Source organism: Lagenorhynchus albirostris, chromosome 6, assembly GCF_949774975.1.
Source record: "Lagenorhynchus albirostris chromosome 6, mLagAlb1.1, whole genome shotgun sequence".
Lineage (NCBI taxonomy): Eukaryota > Metazoa > Chordata > Mammalia > Artiodactyla > Delphinidae > Lagenorhynchus > Lagenorhynchus albirostris.
Genome location: NC_083100.1, coordinates 791,326 through 809,672, shown reverse-complemented (window position 1 = coordinate 809,672; position 18,347 = coordinate 791,326). Strand labels below are relative to the sequence as shown.

At 55.9% G+C, this 18,347-nt stretch overlaps 1 protein-coding gene across 1 annotated transcript in view; it reads left to right on the top strand.

Moving 5' to 3' along the window:
* The window catches only part of CROCC2 (ciliary rootlet coiled-coil, rootletin family member 2), a 71,992-nt gene that overhangs the window by 23,921 nt on the left and 29,724 nt on the right, over positions 1-18,347 (top strand). The window contains 11 exon segments of the mRNA XM_060151567.1: positions 1,370-1,545; positions 1,634-1,787; positions 1,992-2,178; positions 2,266-2,327; positions 2,329-2,368; positions 2,574-2,591; positions 8,502-8,695; positions 12,228-12,355; positions 12,850-13,019; positions 13,626-13,802; positions 16,514-16,627. Coding sequence (XP_060007550.1) covers positions 1,370-1,545; positions 1,634-1,787; positions 1,992-2,178; positions 2,266-2,327; positions 2,329-2,368; positions 2,574-2,591; positions 8,502-8,695; positions 12,228-12,355; positions 12,850-13,019; positions 13,626-13,802; positions 16,514-16,627 — 1,420 coding nt within the window.

The following is an 18,347-nucleotide window of genomic DNA, read 5'->3' as shown; positions in this document are numbered from 1 at the left end:
CGTCTGGGCTGTGTCTCCCCAGGACTCACCCTCCCAAAGTCCAGGCTGAGCACGTGCCTGCCCCTTGGCCTGCATCCCAGGCTCCCGGCCGCCCGGCCCATTTCCACACTCCCCTCCTGGGAGCAGGCTGTGCTCTCTCCCACCTCCCCACTGGCAGCCAGGACTCCTCCGGGGGTCTTACCCAGCCTTCACAGGTGGTCCATAAAACCCCAACTCCCGCCCCATCCACTGGGGTGGCCCCGCGTGCCCTCCTGGCGTGTCCTGCGGCTCTGCCGTTCCGTGGTACAGTCGGCCGTGAGGCTGTCTGGATTCTTCTGTGCACGTCTTACTGCCCTGGGGCCGGTGGGGGTGAAGGACCTGGAACGAGAATCCCCCAGGATTTATAGTCCTGAGTGAGAGGCTCGGTGGGCCTTCCCAAATCCACACACTGCCCGAGCTGGGAGATGGGGCGGGGAGTGGGCTGGCGGCCCAGGAAGGCTTCCTGCAGGAGGGAGCGACGCAGGGGCAGACAGGACCACCTCCTGTGCTTCCCCTCGCTCACCCCAGGGGGCTGGGACTGCAGGTCCCTCGGGGCCGCCCCTTCTCCGGGTGTCCTGACAGCACACTTGGTTCTGAGACAGGAGGTCCAAAGAAAAAATTCATCCCAGTCCCGCTCTGGAGAAACACACGGGAGATGGGCAAAGAGATGGGAGCAGGCGGGTTCAGCCTGGCACAGGGGCCCGGGAGCGGAGGAGCCAGCAGGGGCCCCCGGGGGGCGGGAAGAGCTTTGCCAGGGGGAGACAGGAGCAGGTGTGGGGCGCAGAGCAAGGCAGGCGGGGCCCCCTCACCACGCCAAGGAGCAGAGGTCACGGGGGCCGGCCGCGGGGGAGCCGTTGGCAGCGACGCCGCCCTCACAGCCGTGGCTTTGGCAGGGCTGATCTGGCTGCAGCGTCCTGGGGCCAGGGGGGTGGGGGGCAGGCTGGAGCGGCCCCTCAGCACCGGGGAAGGAGGGGCTGAATCCCAGGGACATTTGGGAAATGGGGCCTCAGGACTCCGTGCTTCAGAGCACGGCCGGGAGAGAGCTGCTGAGACCGCAGCTCTGGCTGGTGGGTGACCGGCAGAGCGGACCTGGCCGGGGCGACGGGGGCGGGTCAGCAGCGAGCACAGCTTTGACAAGGCTCGGCAGTCAGGGGAGGTCAGCAGCGCAAGCAGACCTGGAGCCGTGGGGTTCCCGTCGGGCAGGCGCCCCTCTTCCCCGCTGCGTTCTGCAGGTGCAGAGGCCGAGGGCAGGCACACCCCGGGCGCAAGGCCCTCCAGGGCTTTTGGGTCCCTGGGCTCCCCTCCCCGCTGCACGCCCGGGACCCCCCGGCTTCTCCTCCCCTGCTTCCAGAGAGGAGGAGCTCTGGAGGGGGGGTGGAGGAGCTGAGGGGACGGTGGATGTTTCCGACAAGGAGCGGCGGAGTCCGGAGGCCAGGCGCGCGGGGCTGCAGAGAAGCCTCCTGCGGGGGGCGGGGCAGAAGGCGGAGCTGGTGAAGCAGGGCCTGCAGGGCCGGAGGGAGCTGGAGGGCAGGGGCGCCGCGCCGCCACCAGCGGGCTGTCCTGTCCCCTCTGGGCCCCGCGTTCTCAGCTGCTGATGCGACCTCTTCTGCACCAGCCTCGTCTCAGGGGTCGGGGTGCCTAGCGAGACAGCAGGCCCCGCCCACGGCGGCCGGCCCCCACCGCCACCCAGACACCCACTCCAAGTCCGGCCCAGCGCCACCCCGGGGCAAATCCACCACCCTGGGCCCAGCCGAGATGGGTGCCCCAGCGTGTGTGCCGCGCTGCTCACCCAGGCGTGTGGGCCAGGCCTCCGCTGAGAGTGCCACCCCCAGCCAGAAAGGGCTCAGCGGTTCCTGGCCTGCAGGGCGAGCCGTGCTCCTCTGGGGCCCCTGGGCTTGGAGGGAGCTGCCCTGCCTGCCGGGCCCCCGTCTCGCCCTGAGGTGACCTAGCGCCCTCTGGTTTCCGGGTCTCAGTCAAGGGCGCCTGGAGCAGCTGGAGGAGAAGGTCTCGGGGCTCAAGAAGGAGCTGGTGTCGGCCCAGGAGGTGCTGAACACAGCACGGCTGCAGAGGGACGTCCTGCAGAATGAGGCGGAGGTTCTGCGCAGGGCCCTGGCCCGGGTACGACTTCCACTCCTCTCTCCCCGCTGCCTGGGCCCTCAGGCCATCCCCAGAGCCCCCAAACTCAGCGGCGGCCTCCTGGGGCCCTGGCCAGTGGGCACCGGCCCACCTTCCCTGCGCGCACGCCAGCTCAAGGCGGAGGGGGTGGAGCAGAGACACGCCCTGGCCGACTCGGCTGCCCTGATGGCGGCCGGCTCGGGACAAAGGCGCCCTGAGCCACCTGGTCCTGCAGGTGAGACGAGGGCCCAGGGGGACGGACCCCGCCTGAGCCTCGCTTCCCCAGCGTGGCTGTGAGTTCCCGCCCCCACCCTGCTCCCCTGAGCTCAGGGCCTTCCCTTCACCCGTGCTCTCCCCGCCTTCTCCCCTCCTGGACTTGGGGGCTGAGGGTGTGGGGGCGGGGCCTGCACATGGACCCCTCCCTGCCCCTCTGGCGGCAGCTGGAGCAGGTGGGCCAGGTGAGGGGTCCGCGGGGCCCCGGGCCGCCAGGCCCACCCAGCAGGGCCACCGCTGCCTCTGGGGCAGCCGGGCACACGGCACCTTTGGAAGTCACGCTGGTTCAGGATGTATGTCAGCACCAGCGCTTTCTAACTGCAATGCTGCCTGACGTGGCTGATTTGAAGCCGTCTCCGCAGGGCTGGGAGGCGGGGAACGGGGGAGGAACACACAAAGAAGGACCTTTACATCAGGCCTGTCCCCAGCATCCGGGGGCTGGGTTCTCCCCTGGTCAGAGGGTCGAAGGCCTCGGGCCCATTGGTGCTCACACGCTCTGGGGGAAGGCTTCACTCCTCCTCCGTTGTCTTGTTTCTCTCCTTCCTGGACCACATCCACACAAAAGAGCTGACCTATCACTCACTCGCTCATGCATTCCTGCATTCATTCCCAAATCTGCTGACATGGATCTTCCATGGAGGAGGTCAGACTCCCTGGGACGAGACACTGCAGCACCTTTGCTTTCTCCTGACATCAGCTTTGTCGGTCCACATGGAAACTCTGTCTCTGCAGCGTCTCCGGCCCCCAGTGGCATTCAGACTTCATGGTCTGTCACCTTTGGGACTCAGTCCAGCCTCTTTCTGTTTCTCAGACTGTCTTAGCCTTTTTGGGGTCATCTTTTCCTCTTTTGTTAGTCAAAGGGTGACTACACTCACTAAGCCAGTGCACAGTTTTTGACAGTTGTAAGCACCTGTGTAGCCACCACCACAATCAGGATGCAAAGTGTCTCCACCAGCCCAGCAGGCTCCCTCCTGTCACGGCCACCCCGGGCACTCCTGTCACGTGCCCTGACCTGTTTTAGACCTTGCTGTAAATGGAGCCATGGGGCATAGACTCTTTTGAGCCCGGCTTCTCTCCCTCAACACGATGTCTTTGAGAGCCATCCCTGTTCTTAGGTGTATCAAGAGCGCCTTCCTTTTGAGTGCATAGTAATATTCCATCATACGGATAAGCCACGCTTGCTTATCCATTCACCCGCTGCTGGACTTCTGGGTTCTTTCCATTTGGGGAGTGGACAAGACTGCAATGAGCATTCATGGTCAAGTCGCGTATGGATATTCTCATTTCTCTCGAGTAAATACGTAGGCGTGCAATTGTGGAGTCACTGGGTAGGTGTGTGTTGAACTTTATAAGAAACCGGCAAGCAGTCTTCCAAAGTGGTTGTATCATTTTACTCACCAGCAGCGTGGGAGGCTTCCAGCCGCTCCTCTGCCTCGTCAACACTTGGCATCATCCGTCTTTACTTTTTAGCTATTCTGTGTGTGTGAAGTGATACGCCATTGTGGTTTTAATTGGCATTTTCTGATGACAAATGGCATTAAGCACATTTTCATGTGCTTCTAAATATTCATATACCTTGTTTTGTCAGGTATCTATTCAAGTCTATTGCCTACTTTTATTGGGTTTTCATATTTTGGTTATGGATATGTAGGAGTTCATATATCTTGGATAAAAGTACTTTGCCAGACAGATGTACTCACGTTTCTGTGACTTACCTATACATTTCCTTTTTTTTTTTTTTTTTTTTTTTGTTGTGGGGGGTACGCGGGCCTCTCACTGTCGTGGCCTCTCCTGTTGTGGAGCACAGGCTCCAGACGCGCAGGCTCAGTGGCCATGGCTCATGGGCCCAGCCGCTCCGCAACATGTGGGATCTTCCCAGCCCGGGGCACGAACCTGTGTCCCCTGCATCGGCAGGCGGACTCTCAACCACTGCGCCACCAGGGAATCCCTTTTTTTTTTTTTTTAAATATACATTTTCTTAATGGTATTTTTGATGGACAGAAAAGTTTAACTTTGGCAAAATTCAGTTTACCAAGTTTTAAAAAAATTTATGGTTAGTGTTTTCTAGGGGCTGTCTGAAAAATTTTTGCCTAGCCCAAGGACGAGACAATATCCTGCTCTGTTTTCATCTAGCTCTTAGGTCTATGATCCATTTCAAGTTGATTTTTCTGTACAGCAGTGGTTCTCAAAGTGTGTTCCTCAGACCAGCAGCATTAGTACCACTTGGGAACTTGTTTAAAATGCAAATTCTCAGCTGCCCTCCCAAAACCTACTGAATCTGAAACTCTGTGGGTGGGGCCCAGAAATCTGGATTTTAATTATCCCTCCCAGTGACTCTGATGCACATTAAGGTTGAGAACCACAGGTGTGTGGTATGAAATAGGAACTGAAGTCCATTATTTTTCATACTAACATCCAGTTGTCCCAGCACCAATTTTCGAAAAGACTTTCCTTTCCTCCTTGAATTGTCTTGGCAACTTGTTGAAAATAAATCGATCATACATGTGCATATATGTGCCCAGATCATATTGTTGATCTGTGCAAACTGATCTATGTGTTCATCCTTTCACCAAAACTGCACTGTCTTCATTCCTGTAGCTTTTTAATGTCTTGAAATTAAGTAATGTGAGTATCCCCATCTTATCCTTCTTTTCAAGATTGTTTGGCTGTTCTCAAACCTTTGCATATTCATATACATTTTAGAATTAGATTGTCAATGTCTATACCCAAAAAAGCCTGGTAGAACCTTGATTGGGATTGTGTTGAATTCATAGATCAATTTGAGAAGACTGGACATCTTAACTGTATCTAGTTGTCCATCCATAAACATGGTATATCTCTCCATTTTTTTCTTTACTTAATTCCTCTCAGCTGTGTTTTGTAGTTTTCAGTGTAGAGGTCTTTGATTAAATTAATTCCTAGTTTTGATATTGTGCCTTGCTGTTTTAATTTCATTTTCCTATGTCCATTACTAGTATATAGAAATACAATCTCATAGATTAACTTTCAATCATGCAACCTTGACAAATTCATTGATAAGCACCAGGGTTTTACATGTACATAATCATTTTATCTGTGAATAACAACAGTTTTACTTCCTTTCTGATCTCAGTGACTTTTATCTCATCTTCTCTTAATTCACTGGCTAAAGACCTACAGAACAAAATTGAAAAGAGGTAGTGAGAGTGGCCATCCTCCTACCAAACTCAACTACAAGGAAAGAATTCAATATTTCACCATGAAGTGTGATGTTATCTATAGGCTTTTCATAGGTGCCTCTTATCAGATTGAGGAAGCTCTCTTTTATTCCTAGCATGCTGAGATTTTTTTTAAAATAATGAATGGGTTTTGAATTCTGTTAAATGTGTTCCCTGAATGAATTAAGATGACCATGCCATCATTCTTATTCTGTTAATACAGCTAATTATATTGGTTTATTTTTTAATGTTAAAACAACCTTGCATACCTGAGATAAACAATTTCATAATGTTTTGTTAAGGATTTTTACATCCATATTCATGAGGAACATTAGTCTATAATTTTTTTTCTCATAGTGTTTTTGTCAGATTTGGAATGTGGGTTATGCTGGCCTCACAAAATAAGTTGGGAGGTGTTCCCTCCTCTTCTATGTCCTGAAAGTGTTTTAAAATTTCTGTTTCTTCCTTAAATGTTGGTAGAACTCACTAGTGAAGTCATTTAAGTCTGGAGTTTTCTTTGTGAGAAAAGTTTTGATAAAAATTTAATTATTTATTACATATAGGGCTATTCAGATTTCCTACTTGGTCTTGTGGCTGTTTCTTCTGCATTCTAATAATTTTGCCTGTTGTGTTTTTATTATCATTCAGTTCAAACTATTTTCTCATTCTCTGTGTGATTTCTTCTTTGATCCATGGATTATTTAGACATATATTACCTAATTTCCAAATGTGGGAATTTCCTAAGTATCTAATTATTATCAACATCTAATGTAATTCCAATAAGGTCAGAAAATATACTCCATATTATTTGAACAGATTTAAATGTATTGAAGCATGCTTTATGGCCCAGCATATTAGCTATTTTGTTGAACATTCCATGTTCATGTAAAAAGAATGTGTATTATGCCATTGTTGAGTGTAGTGCCTATAAATATCAATTAAGTCAAGTTGCTTGATACTGTTGTTTAAGTCTTCTGTGTCCTTATGGGGTTTATTAGTTTGTTTGCTTTATTAGTTTGATTTTTTTTTTTGTCTACTTGTTCTATTAATGACATTTAAATCTCTATGATTGTGGAATTGTCTATTTCTACCTTTAGTTCTGTCTACTTTTGCTTCATATATTTTGAATTCCTATTTTTAGGAGCACACAAATTAGTATTTTATGTCTTCATGCTGAACTGACTTTTTATCTTTATAAAATGTCCCCTCTTATCTTTAGTAACATTTGTTTTCTTGATATCTAATTTTCCTGATATTGATATAGCCACACCAACTTTCTTTACTTACTGTTTCCATGTTATATCCTTTCCATACATTAACCTTCATTTCTCTATGTCTGTATATGTGAAGTGTGTCGGGTCTTGCTTCTGTATTTACTCTGACAATCTCTACCTTTCAACTGGAGTGTTTACATCGTTTACATGTAAGGTAACTGTTGATATGCTTGGTTCAAGTTCACCATCTAGGTGTTTGTTTTCTATTTATCTCATTTTTTTGTAAATTTTTACATTTTGCCTTTCCAGATTTCTTTTGGGTTATTTGCATATTTATTTAGTATTCCATTTTATGTTCTCTATTAACTTTTTAAAGCTATACTTCTTCTTGTTATTATTTTAGTGATTACTTTAAAATTATGGTATGCACAGTCTATATTAAAATAACATTATACTATTTCACAAACAATGTAAGATCGTGACAACAATATATTCCATTTATCCCTCCCATCCTTAGGGCTTGTTGCCATATATTTTATTTATACATATGTTGTTATAAACTCTGTAATACATTATTAATATTTCTGCTTCAAATGGTCACTTCAACCACACACACACACACACACACACACTTCAGCTATCTAGTGAAATTCTCCATCTTCTTGGATATGTTCTTGAACACATTAATTATAACATTTTTCAGGTCTTTGTCTGATAACTCCAACATCTGGACCCCCAAATTGGGTCTATTTCTATTGTCTTTTATCTCTTCGTTTTCAGTCCTTTGGCCTTATCTCCTGGTGCTTAATAATTTTTTATTGAATGACAGATTTTGAGGTTTTGTAGAGCTAATTTGAGGCTCTGGGTGATATAAACTTCTTCCAAAGGGAATTTGCTTTTCATTTTAGGATATCAGAGTCAGAGCAGATCACCTTTATCCAGTCTTGGATTTAGCTGTTTTGTAACTGGTTTCAGTCTTTTTTGAAGAGTGAGCTACCTCGGGGTGTTGACCTCATGGTATGGCTCTCCTGTGCTCCTAACTAGGGCCCCCACCCTGAACTCTGGGTGTTTGTGTCTCAATTCTGAGATTGCCAGACGTCCTGCCTGACATTCTGGATGCTCCACTGCACTTTCTGGTCCTATTCATAATAGGACAGCACATGCTCTGAGGAGAGAAGAGATACTGAGTGGTGGTCTCACTCTTCTGTTTCCCTTTCCTCCAAGATCTTGGCTCCTTCAGACCCAGCTACCTTGACAGCTCTCTGAGGCCTTATACAGATTCCTGTGATAGGTTTTGTCTAGATTTTTGTGATGTTCTTGGTGGAGGTGTTAGTCTGCTACAATCTGTTCCTCTGTCACCTTCTTTGCATTTCTGTGCCATGTCTCCTGACCCCAGAAACTTGTGACCCAACAGAGGTTACCATTTAGATTGGCAGCTGGGTCCCACCTGGGGGTGCTCAGTTCAATAATTTCTCCATCATGGTGACAGGAGTGGAGGTCCCTCTGCTGTGAAAACACACATGCACCAGGGGTCCAATATGTCTCATAGCCACCCTCCTCCTCCACTCTTTCCTCCATGCCGTTCTGCATGAAACCACTTTTTCTGAAGTCCTTCTTTTCCCTGGAGAGGCCCCTCCTCACACTTCCACTCTCTCTGCTGGACTTTCCCCTCCCCCTCCCCTAGGTCACATGCAAGAAACAGGCCCTGGAGGAGCAGCTGGCCCAGAGCCTGCAAGACCAGGAGGCCCACGTGGACGCGCTCCAGAGGGCCCTGCAGGAGAAGGAGGCTTTGTCTGAAGAGCGGGCCCAGTTGCTGGCCAAGCAGCAGGCCCTGGAGAGGCAGGGCCAGCTCACAGCTGAGGAGGCAGCTGACCTCAGGTACCTGGGGTCATGTGGCCTTGACCTCAGGGAGCCTGTGGTGTTGCAGGGATGGGCAGTCACTCAGCAACTGTAAGGCAGGGCAGGTATGTCTACATGGGAGAGAGGCTGTAAGGGAGGGGCAAACACAGTGCCCGTGGGGTCAGAGAGCACCTAGAAGAGGTGAATGCAGCGAGAGCCTTCCTAGAACAGTTTTCCTGAGAGAGATGGTTGCACTGGCCCACCTCAGACCAGCAGAAGAAAAGGTGTGGAACGTCCTGCTCATGGATCTGAGCAGTTCAGGGTACACACGGCTTCAGGCAAGGCTGGATCCAGGCGCTCCTGGTGCTCTCAACAGCCTGCCTTTCCGCCATCAGCGTGGCTCAACTCTAAGGAGACTTCATTCCCGGGCAGGCTCGGGGTGAGAGCTGGCCAGATGGCCAGCAGCCACGCCCAGCTCCTCCTCCAGCAGACACAGAGTGCCCTTCTCCCCACTGCCCACAGCCGTCTTGAGCCGCCTGACATCCTTGAGGAGATCCTGGGCGTCGCAGGGCTCCGACTTGCAGGCTGGGGCCCCGTGACTACCGCTGGAGCCCGGGTGGTGGCAGCCCCAGGGAACCACGAGGCTGGGGGTGGGGGTGAACCCTGAAGACCATCGGGGCCACTTCCAGGACACCTGGAACAGACACTGCAGGCGAGAACAGGGTGCCCTGCCAGCTGTTGCCTGGTGAGCTGAGCTGGCCTGTGGCCTGTAAGGACATCCATAAGCTGGTGGCTTTCTGCACCTTGTGCCCTCCTCAGGAACATCGAAGTACTTTTGTAGAAAGAGTTCCTCCCGAAATTCCAGTACTGGGGGCCATGAGGAAACTTAGAGGCCCAGGTCCTCGAACTTCTTCACAGAAGACCTCTCCTCCCAAGGAAAGCATGGCCACAAGTTGGAGCAGGAAGCCCGATGAAGTCTCCTCCTGGTGGCTGGCAGCAGAGGGTCCCAAGACCCCACTCCTGGCCCCGTCCCAGGCCCCACCAGTGCTCAGAGGACAGGGAAGGGGGCCTCTTTCCTCCCGCCAGCATTTGCCGCCCAGAGCATGGGCCCTGGTCAGGGGACCCTCCCCCAGCCTCAGCACTGGGCCCAGGGCCTCTGTGCATGGAGACCCTGCAGCTCCCAGACGGAGTCCCACACCCACTAAACAGCACTTCGCAGGGACCAGTCTGAGCTTCTGGTGACAGGGCGGCACGGGACATGGCTTGCTTCTCCTGATGACCGAGGAGCCCAGGTTTCAAGGTCCTCCGGCCCCCCGTCCCAGGCCCTGACAAGGCTGCGGTGCCGCGGACCTCTTTTAGTTCTCAGGCTCCAGCAAGATGGACTGGGGTCCCCACCTGTACCCCACGCACCCTTGCTGGTGGTGCCGGGCCTCCTTCCAGGAAGTGAGATGCTCCCGGGCTCTGGTGGAGGGACAGACTGGACACATCCTTAGAGTGTCCGGGACCGGCACAGGTCACTCCCCTCAGAGGGGCCCGGGTGGGCACAGAAAGCTGGGGAGAGCCGTCCAGACGTGGAGAGTGGGGAACATGTGAGGTGCTTAAGAGGGTGGGGACTGGAGGGGGGACGGGATATCAGAGGAGTGAGGTTCCTGGGCTCTGCAGACACCAGGGCGCCCCGGAAGGTGCTGACAACACCCCACTCTGACACTGGCGGCAGAGGTGTGCAGGGGGCCCGAGGGAGACTGCGGCGGGGCCGGGACAGGCTAAGCAAGGTCCCCCATGGCCCGTGGCCCTCCCTGACCCACCGAGCCGTTTGGGGCTGCACGTCGGCTGTCTGTGTCTCATGTGGGCATCTGTGTTGAGTGTGGTGTGTCCTCGTTGGTTAGTTGGTTGGTTTTGTCACCGTACGTCACCCAGCACTGGACCGAGCACACGCTCGTTGGCTGGCTGGTGACTGATGGATTTGCTGTCAGAGACGCAGTCCGTGTCATCACCCGCCCCCGAAGCGGGTGCCGCTGTGAGTCACCTCGTGCACCCCAGGCACTTTCTGAAGGGCTGCGTCTGTGCCCAGACGCAGAGGCGGCTTCTTCACGCGGGGGAATCGTGCTGCACGAGTTCCGCTCTGAAGGCTGCTTCTCAGAGTGACTCTTTAAGAGAATGTCCTCATTGTCTTAGCAGCTAACGAGATGCCCCGTAGTTTCTGAAACATTCCAGCATTTCATGGCATCGAAGCTGAGTGTGATTGACGCCCTGTGTGGAGCTACGGGGAACGTCGCTGCGCTGCGCCATTGGTTCATGTGTATTTTCTGAAGAACCGACGCCTAGAAGTGGGATTGCTGTGGCCCAAAGACATGCACGCTTTACGTTCTGAAATTTCCCAGCCCCCCTCCCCCCAACCAGAGAAAGTCACCCTCACACCCTGCCAACACTAGATATGATCGTTATTTTAAGCTTTTGCTAATGTGACATGTAATCGATTAACCATCATAGTTGTGATTAGAACCCCCTTGAGGACCAGTGAGTTTCTTACGTTTATTCCCCATTTGTGTTTTCTTTGTGAATAACGGTCACTGTTCTCATTGTTCTGTAGGATCAGACGCCTTCTGTCATTGATTGGCAGGAGCTCCTTGTATGTGACGGACATTCACCCTTTGCATATTTAGTGCAAATATTTTCTCCAAGTCTGTCCCTTGTTTTTTTTGTTTGTTTGTTTGTTTTTTGCGGTACGCGGGCCTCTCACTGTTGTGGCCTCTCCCGCTGCGGAGCACAGCCTCTGGACACGCAGGCTCAGTGGCCATGGCTCACGGGCCCAGCCGCTCCGCGGCATGTGGGATCTTCCCGGACCGGGGCACGAACCCATGTCTCCTGCATCGGCAGGAGGACTCTCAACCACTGCGCCACCAGGGAAGCCCTGTGCTGTTTTTAGTTTTTTGGGTTTTGTTTTTTTGCGGTACGCGGGCCTCTCACTGTTGTGGCCTCTCCCGTTGTGGAGCACAGGCTCCGGACGCGCAGGCTCAGCAGCCATGGCTCACGGGCCCAGCCGCTCCGCAGCATGTGGGATCTTCCCGGACCGGGGCACGAACCCGTGTCCCCTGCATCGGCAGGCGGACTCCCAACCACGGCGCCACCAGGGAAGCCCTGTCCCTTGTCTTTTGACTTGGTTTGTGGAATCTTTTCTGCACAGAAGGTTCCGTCTCCCTCTCTTTAAGTGTATTGAGATCTGTTGGCCTCCTTATTTTTGTCTTGTGGCTTTTATGTCTTGCTTAAGATTATAAAATACCCTTCTGGATTATTTCTACTATTTTTACAGTTCTGAGTCGCTTAGTTGTTGTCTATTTGTATTGTTTTTGCATTTTAGCTTTTTAGTCCACCTGGAACATTTTTTATGCAGGGTCCAGTTTGTTCTTAGATTTACGATGAACGAGCTGTCCCCCGTTTGCCTTCTGATTTACCATCCCAGCCTTGACGGGCACTGTCCTAGCAAATGGGCTCCACGCTGTCCCTCGTTGGCAGGATCCTCCGCCAGTCACGCCAGTGAGTGACTCGCCTGTTGTTTGGTGACTCTCTGCAGGGCCGAGAGGCACTCCCTGGAGAACAGCCTCTTTGAGGCCCAACAGCTGGCGTCACAGCTGCAGTCACGGCAGGAGCAGCTGGAGGGAGAGGCCCAGAGCGCAAGGCTGGCCCGGCAGGCCCTGCAAGGTGCTCCGCAGACAGGCCCCCTCGGCTCCTGTCCCCAGACCAGCCTCAGACGGACCCTTCAGATGAGCTCGTCCCCTGATGCTCTGCTCCCACTCCCCAGCCCCCAAAGGGGCCCAAACGCAGCCCAGAGCTCGTGTGTCTGAGTGACTTGTGCCACTATTCTCTGTGATGGGTGGGCACTGCTGCCGGCGCTGGCCCGAGGCTCAGAACGGGCTGTGGCCACAGGGTCAGCGTGGCAGCCCCCGGCCCCACCCCCTGTGCGCCCGTCCCTGCTCAGCCCACCCTGCAGCATGCAGGCCGCCTGGCGCGGGCTGGGATCAGGACACATGCCTGCAGTGGCACCTGGGGGCTCTGTCCTGCTGGCTTGGGCCGTATCCTCAGAGCCGGGGGCTGCCACTCCACAGGGGCTCACAGGGCCGCAGGGTGTTCCGGGGATGAGGTAGGGGTGAGGGAGGGCCCCGCGGCGGGTGTCAGATACGCCTGTCCCTTCACAGTGCAAATGGAGCAGCTGAAGTGCACCTGGGAGGTCCAGGAGACGAAGCTGCAGGGGGACGTGGGGCGGCTCTTGCAGCAGGTGATACAGCAGGAGCAGGACACGCAGCTGGCCCTGGAGAGCCAGGCGCTGGCCCACCTCGAGGACCTAGCCCGGCTCCAGAGGGAGAAGGTCAGCCTCCCTGGGACCAGCCCCCAGCTGCCCAGCCGCTTCCCGGGAGTCTACCATGTCCCCAGGGACGGCAGGCACTTGGGGAGGGGCCCAGGAGACCAGCCGGGCGGCAGGGGTGCCCAGGCCACGCTGAGGCTGGGCCAGAGGACCCTTGACAGTGCGCGTGGGCGGCCAGGACCCTGTCCCTCACGGAAGAGGCACCCACGGGCGTCGGCTGACCTGGCCGCAGTCTGAGGACCCATAGCTGGACGGAGCTCTGTCCCCCTCTGAGACGTCCCGCTGGTCACAGTCCCAGAAGGCCTCGAGTGACACGTCCTTAAACACTTTGCATGTCAGGGTGCCTGGTGCTCTGTGGAGGCTCAGGAAAAGTTTCTGAGCTGTGACTTGAGTGGGGGGTGGTAGCCGCTGGGGCCCAGAGAGCCCTTCGCAGCGCGTGTCACTGCGTGTGAGGTGTCGGCGTGAGGCTGGCTGGACCGGACGGTCCCTGGGCACCTGTCCTGCCCTGACGTCCCACGAACCCAGTCTCACTCAGGAACACAGGCACCTGCTGGTCTCACGAGTCCTGACCTGTGAGTCTTCGTGGCCTGTCCCTTTTCCTCGGCCCAGGAGACCCCGAGTCTGTCTCTGACAGAGGAGAAGGAAGTGGCGGCACGCAGGCTGGAACAGGAGGAGGAGCTGGTGGCAAAAAGTGCAGCCAAGAGGGAGCCTCTGCAGGAGGAGATTCAGAGCCTGAAGCGTGAGCGTGATGAGAGTCTCCTTCAGCTGGAACGCGAGATGCAGCAGGTGACGGGCCGACCACGAGGCAGTGGGAGCTCTCGTGTCTGATCACTTGCCTTCTCCGACCCAGCAAGAGGGCTGTGCGGGGCAACCTTTCCACGCCACTGTCATTGCAGCTTTGATCTTCCACAGCAGTCCTGGTGGACAGACATCCACCCACCTACCATCCACCCATCCACCCATTCATCCATCCACCCATCCATCCATCCATCCATCCATCCGTCCTTCCATCCATCCACCCATCCAACCATGCACCCATCCACCTGTCCATCCATCCATCCATCCATCTACCCATCCACCCATCCATCCATCCATCCATCCATCTATCCATCCATCCGTCCATCCATCCATCCATCCAACCATGCACCCATCCAACCATCTGTCCATCCAGCCACATAGCCATTCATCCATCCACCTGTCCATCCATCCATCCATCTATCCATCCACCCATCTATCCACCAATCCACCCATCCATCTACCCATCCAACCATTCATCCATCTGCCCATTAAATTACCTGCCCATTTACACATCCATGCAATTCACTGTCCCTCCACTCCCCTGTCCATCATCCATCCGTTCACTTGAATATCCATCCTTTATTCACACACCCAGCTGTCTACCCACAGACATAGCCATCTATTAACATACCCAATTGGCCATTCACACACGTGACCATGAATCTATCCATCAACTTGCTTAAACATCCACCCAACTATCCGTCCACACAACTATCCTCCACTCACCTGACCATCCATCTATTCAACCACTCACCCAGCCAGTCATCCGTCCGTTCACTTAAAGACCCTTCCCTCCATCCACACACCCAGCTGCCCCCCCACATCCACTGATTGTCCACGTGTCTGATGATCCCTCCATCCATCTGATCACCAGCCAGCCGGCTATCAGTGTGTCCATCCATCAGCCACCCACCCAACCCGCCTCCCATCCCACAGGCTGTTGGAATTCAGACACTGGGCAGGTAAAAGCTACCCTGTGAGTGCAGACAGTTCCGGTATCCCGCGCCACCCTGAAGCGCGCGCTGTTGAGTGAAGGGGACGGACAAGTAAACACATTCCTGTGGGCTGTCGCACTGTGACAGGACCCTCAGGGGTTGGTACAGCTACAGATCGTGGGAGAAGAGTTACAGTAGCAGGAATAACCAGGGTTTGTGGTCAGGCTCTGCATCTCTAGTTTGACTCTCACAACGCGGAGAGGTTCACGCTCTTATCGGCCCCTTTGACTGGAGGGAAACAGAGATTCACAGGCGTTGAATAACTTGCCTAGGGCGGCACGGTACACCTGCTGGGCAGTGGGGACCATGTCCTTGGCCACTCCGCTCTGCTGCTTCCTGAAAGTGAGGACGGCGTGTCGAGGGTGGGGCTTGAAGGAGGGTCGGGAGGCTGCGATAGAGGAACAGCATCGTACGAATGTCCGGGGAGGGCAGAGCCCCGGATTCAGCTGTTCACCAGGGTGACTCACAGAACTCCAGGAAGCACCACAGTTGCCGTTAGTTCTATCGTAAAGGCACAGGCCAGGGCGAGCCCAGTGCAGAGCCACGGGGACGGGCCCTCCCCGCAGAGCCAGGGCAGGCCACCCACTGGCACGTTAGGGTGTTTACCAGCCGGTAAGCTCCAGGGTTTTACTGGCGTTTCCTTGTGTGGGTGTGATGGACTAAACTCAGGGCCCAGCCCCCTCCCAGAGGCCGGGTGGTCAGGCCGATCTCGGTGGCTCACTGCCCCAGGGTTCTGACCACCTTGTTAGCACAAGCTCAGGTGTGGCCCCAGGGTCCACAAATAACAGACAGCGCTCACCTGTGAAATTCCGGGGGTTTAGAGGCTCCCCCAGCACCCAGGGCAAAAAGCAGACACACTCTTTGTTACAAACCTCCCCCCAGAGACTGTCGTGCACAGGCCAGCAAGTGGGAATACACGCTCCTACGCCCGCCTCTGTAGCACAGGGATGAAGAGGACACACATGTTCTGGACCTTTCTCTTCTCAGGATCACAGATCTGGGGGCTTTCCACACTGTGTTCAGAGCTCGCTGGTTCTTTTCCACAGCTGCATGACGCCCCGACGTGTGCAGGGATCCCCCTTCGTTCTGTTGGCCTCCCTTTGGTGGGAGTCTTGTTGTCATTATAAATAACATTATAAATACTCATCGGAGACCCCGAGCGTAGGTCATGCATGTCTCCAGGCTGCCCTCCCCAGTGGGCCTGGCAGGGAGAGGATGTGCGTTTGTGACGACGGGCATTGCCAAATCTCTGCCACCCCACAGCCTGATGACAGAGCAGGGGTCCCTCCCACCTCGGGGCTGGTGCGTGAAACGCAGCATCTCCGGGGCCTCACGCGCACCCCTCACCCTCAGCGACGCAGAGCACGTGGGGAGGTTAGGAACGATTAGCGGTTCCTGCTCGGTGCCTGGAGCGGGTGGAGGGCTCCAGGGAGGAGGTGGCCCATGAAGCCCCCTGACCTGCGCTGGGAGAGAGCAGGTATTGGGCAGAAGCAGGTGGGAGGGGAAAGGCACCCTGGGTGGGGTAGGGGAGCTGCCTGAGCGCAGGCTGGCAGGCTGGACCCACTCCCTCAGGATGCAGCTGCCTCTGAGGGGCTCCTCCTCCCAGAGCCTGCGTCCTGGCAGGGCCGTGGCACCCAGAATTCTGCTGAGCCTCTCCTCAGAGCCCCCCAGCCCTCTCACGAGCACCCTGCCCCTGTCGCCCAGGCCCTGTCTCTGAGAGAAGCGGAGACCAGCCAGCTGAGGGAGGAGCTGTCCAGGGCCGCGTGGGAGCTGGAGCTGGTGCAGCACGAGGCCCGGGGCCGGCAGGAGCGAGCCGAGGTGAGCCCGCACCCCCGCCGGAGCGAGACACCTGGCTTGGCCGCCTGCACAGCCCAGCGGGGGCGGCAGACCCCAGAGGCGCCCCCTCCCTGCCTGGTCCCAGGGATGCATCCCCTCCACCCAACCCACCCGAGCCTCCGTTTCCCCCAGGGATCTCCAGATCCCCTGCTGGGAGGAGACAGTGTCTCTGCGGGAAGCAAAGGCGATGGGGTGGGACAGGGGTGGGGGGCAGCAGGCCAGTCACCCTTGTGCCACTGGGCAGAAGCCAGAGAGGGGAGGGCCTGGCACCAGCAACAGAGGGGGCAGACCAGGCTTATGCCCGCCAGCCCCCCAGCCCCTGGCCTTCCCTGTCTGACCTCAGCTGCCTGTGGCACAGCATAGCTGTAGGAGGTTCCGAGGGCCTCTTGGGGCTGACTTTCTGGAGAGGCCCCTCCCAAAGGAGAAGCCCAGCGGGTAGGCCAGCGTTGTAACTGAGGCAAGCGCTCACCAGGAAAGACCCCATAGAGAATCCCAACAGAGCTGGAGGGAGGCATCCGCTGAGGGGCCAGAAGAGACCCCAGCAGGTAGCCGCCCACCCTGGGCCAGTGGGCAGAGGCCCACACGTGCATGGAGGCCACTGTGGGCAGCCAGCTTGGGTCACCTGGGGCCCCTGGCTCCTCTTCAGTAGCCCCCGTCTGGGGGCACAGGGCAGGCAACAGCAAGTACGACTCCGGGGAGCAGGGGTGGCCACACTGGGGCCCCGTGCCCCACCCCACGGGCGGGGCTGGGCACCGCTGCAGTCGCCGGCAGGGTAGCCTCGGCCTGTTTACGGAGTGGCGCCAGGCCCCGGGTGGGTGACGCAGAGGCCAGGGCCCTGCCGCCCACGGGAGGAGGGGGCCGGGGGGATGGCTCATGGTGAGGTTGGGGGACGCAGTCCCCCCGCAGGTAGCGGGGGTGGTCGAGGGCAAAGCCGGACCCTGCCCTCAGGACTCCAGCCGCACCCAGTCGGCTCAGCTGGGCCAGCGCCATGTCTCCTCTGCCCCTGCCTTCGTTCTTCCAGCCTGCCCACCTTCATTTTTCACCCCGGTCCCCGGTGTGTCCCCAGCCCCAAGGGTGCGGGGTTAGATGCTCCCCTGGTGTTGCATTAATGGCTCAGTGAGTCCATGAACAAGTGAGTGGGTGGAACGCAGGCTGCAGGGCTGGGTGGCGACCCTCTGACCCCACAAGCGGGGCCGTGCTCAGAGACCGCAAGGGGCCCTGGACGAGGGCAGGACACCCAGATGGCAGGCCTGGGGAGCCCAGGCCGTTTGCTCCGACCTAGCGGGCCGTGGCGGGAGGGGCGCTGGGCAAGGGAAGGAGTGTTGCAATTAGGGGTTGGCTGCCAGGGTGTTTCTTCACCCCCTCCTGATGCAGCGACCTGGACCCCCGGGTCACTAGCAGAGCAGTCCCGGGCTGCTCCTGGCACCCGGGAAGGTGTTGCCTAAGAGCCTCTCTCCCTGGGGCCCCCGCCCTGCTCTGTCCTACCATGGACACAGCCGCGAGGGGTGTGGGAGCCCCATGGGACGGGGACCTCCCTTCCCCAACCACCGCCTAGCTGCTCCCTCGGGCCAGGAAAGACCCCAAGGCCCGGGAGCGGAGGCCCCGGCTCGCAGAGGGGCCTCTCTGGGAGTCCTCCCTAGAGCTGGCTCTGAGCCTCCCACTGGATGGGGGGGCTGCCCGCCAGCTGGGCTCTTCCGGGAGC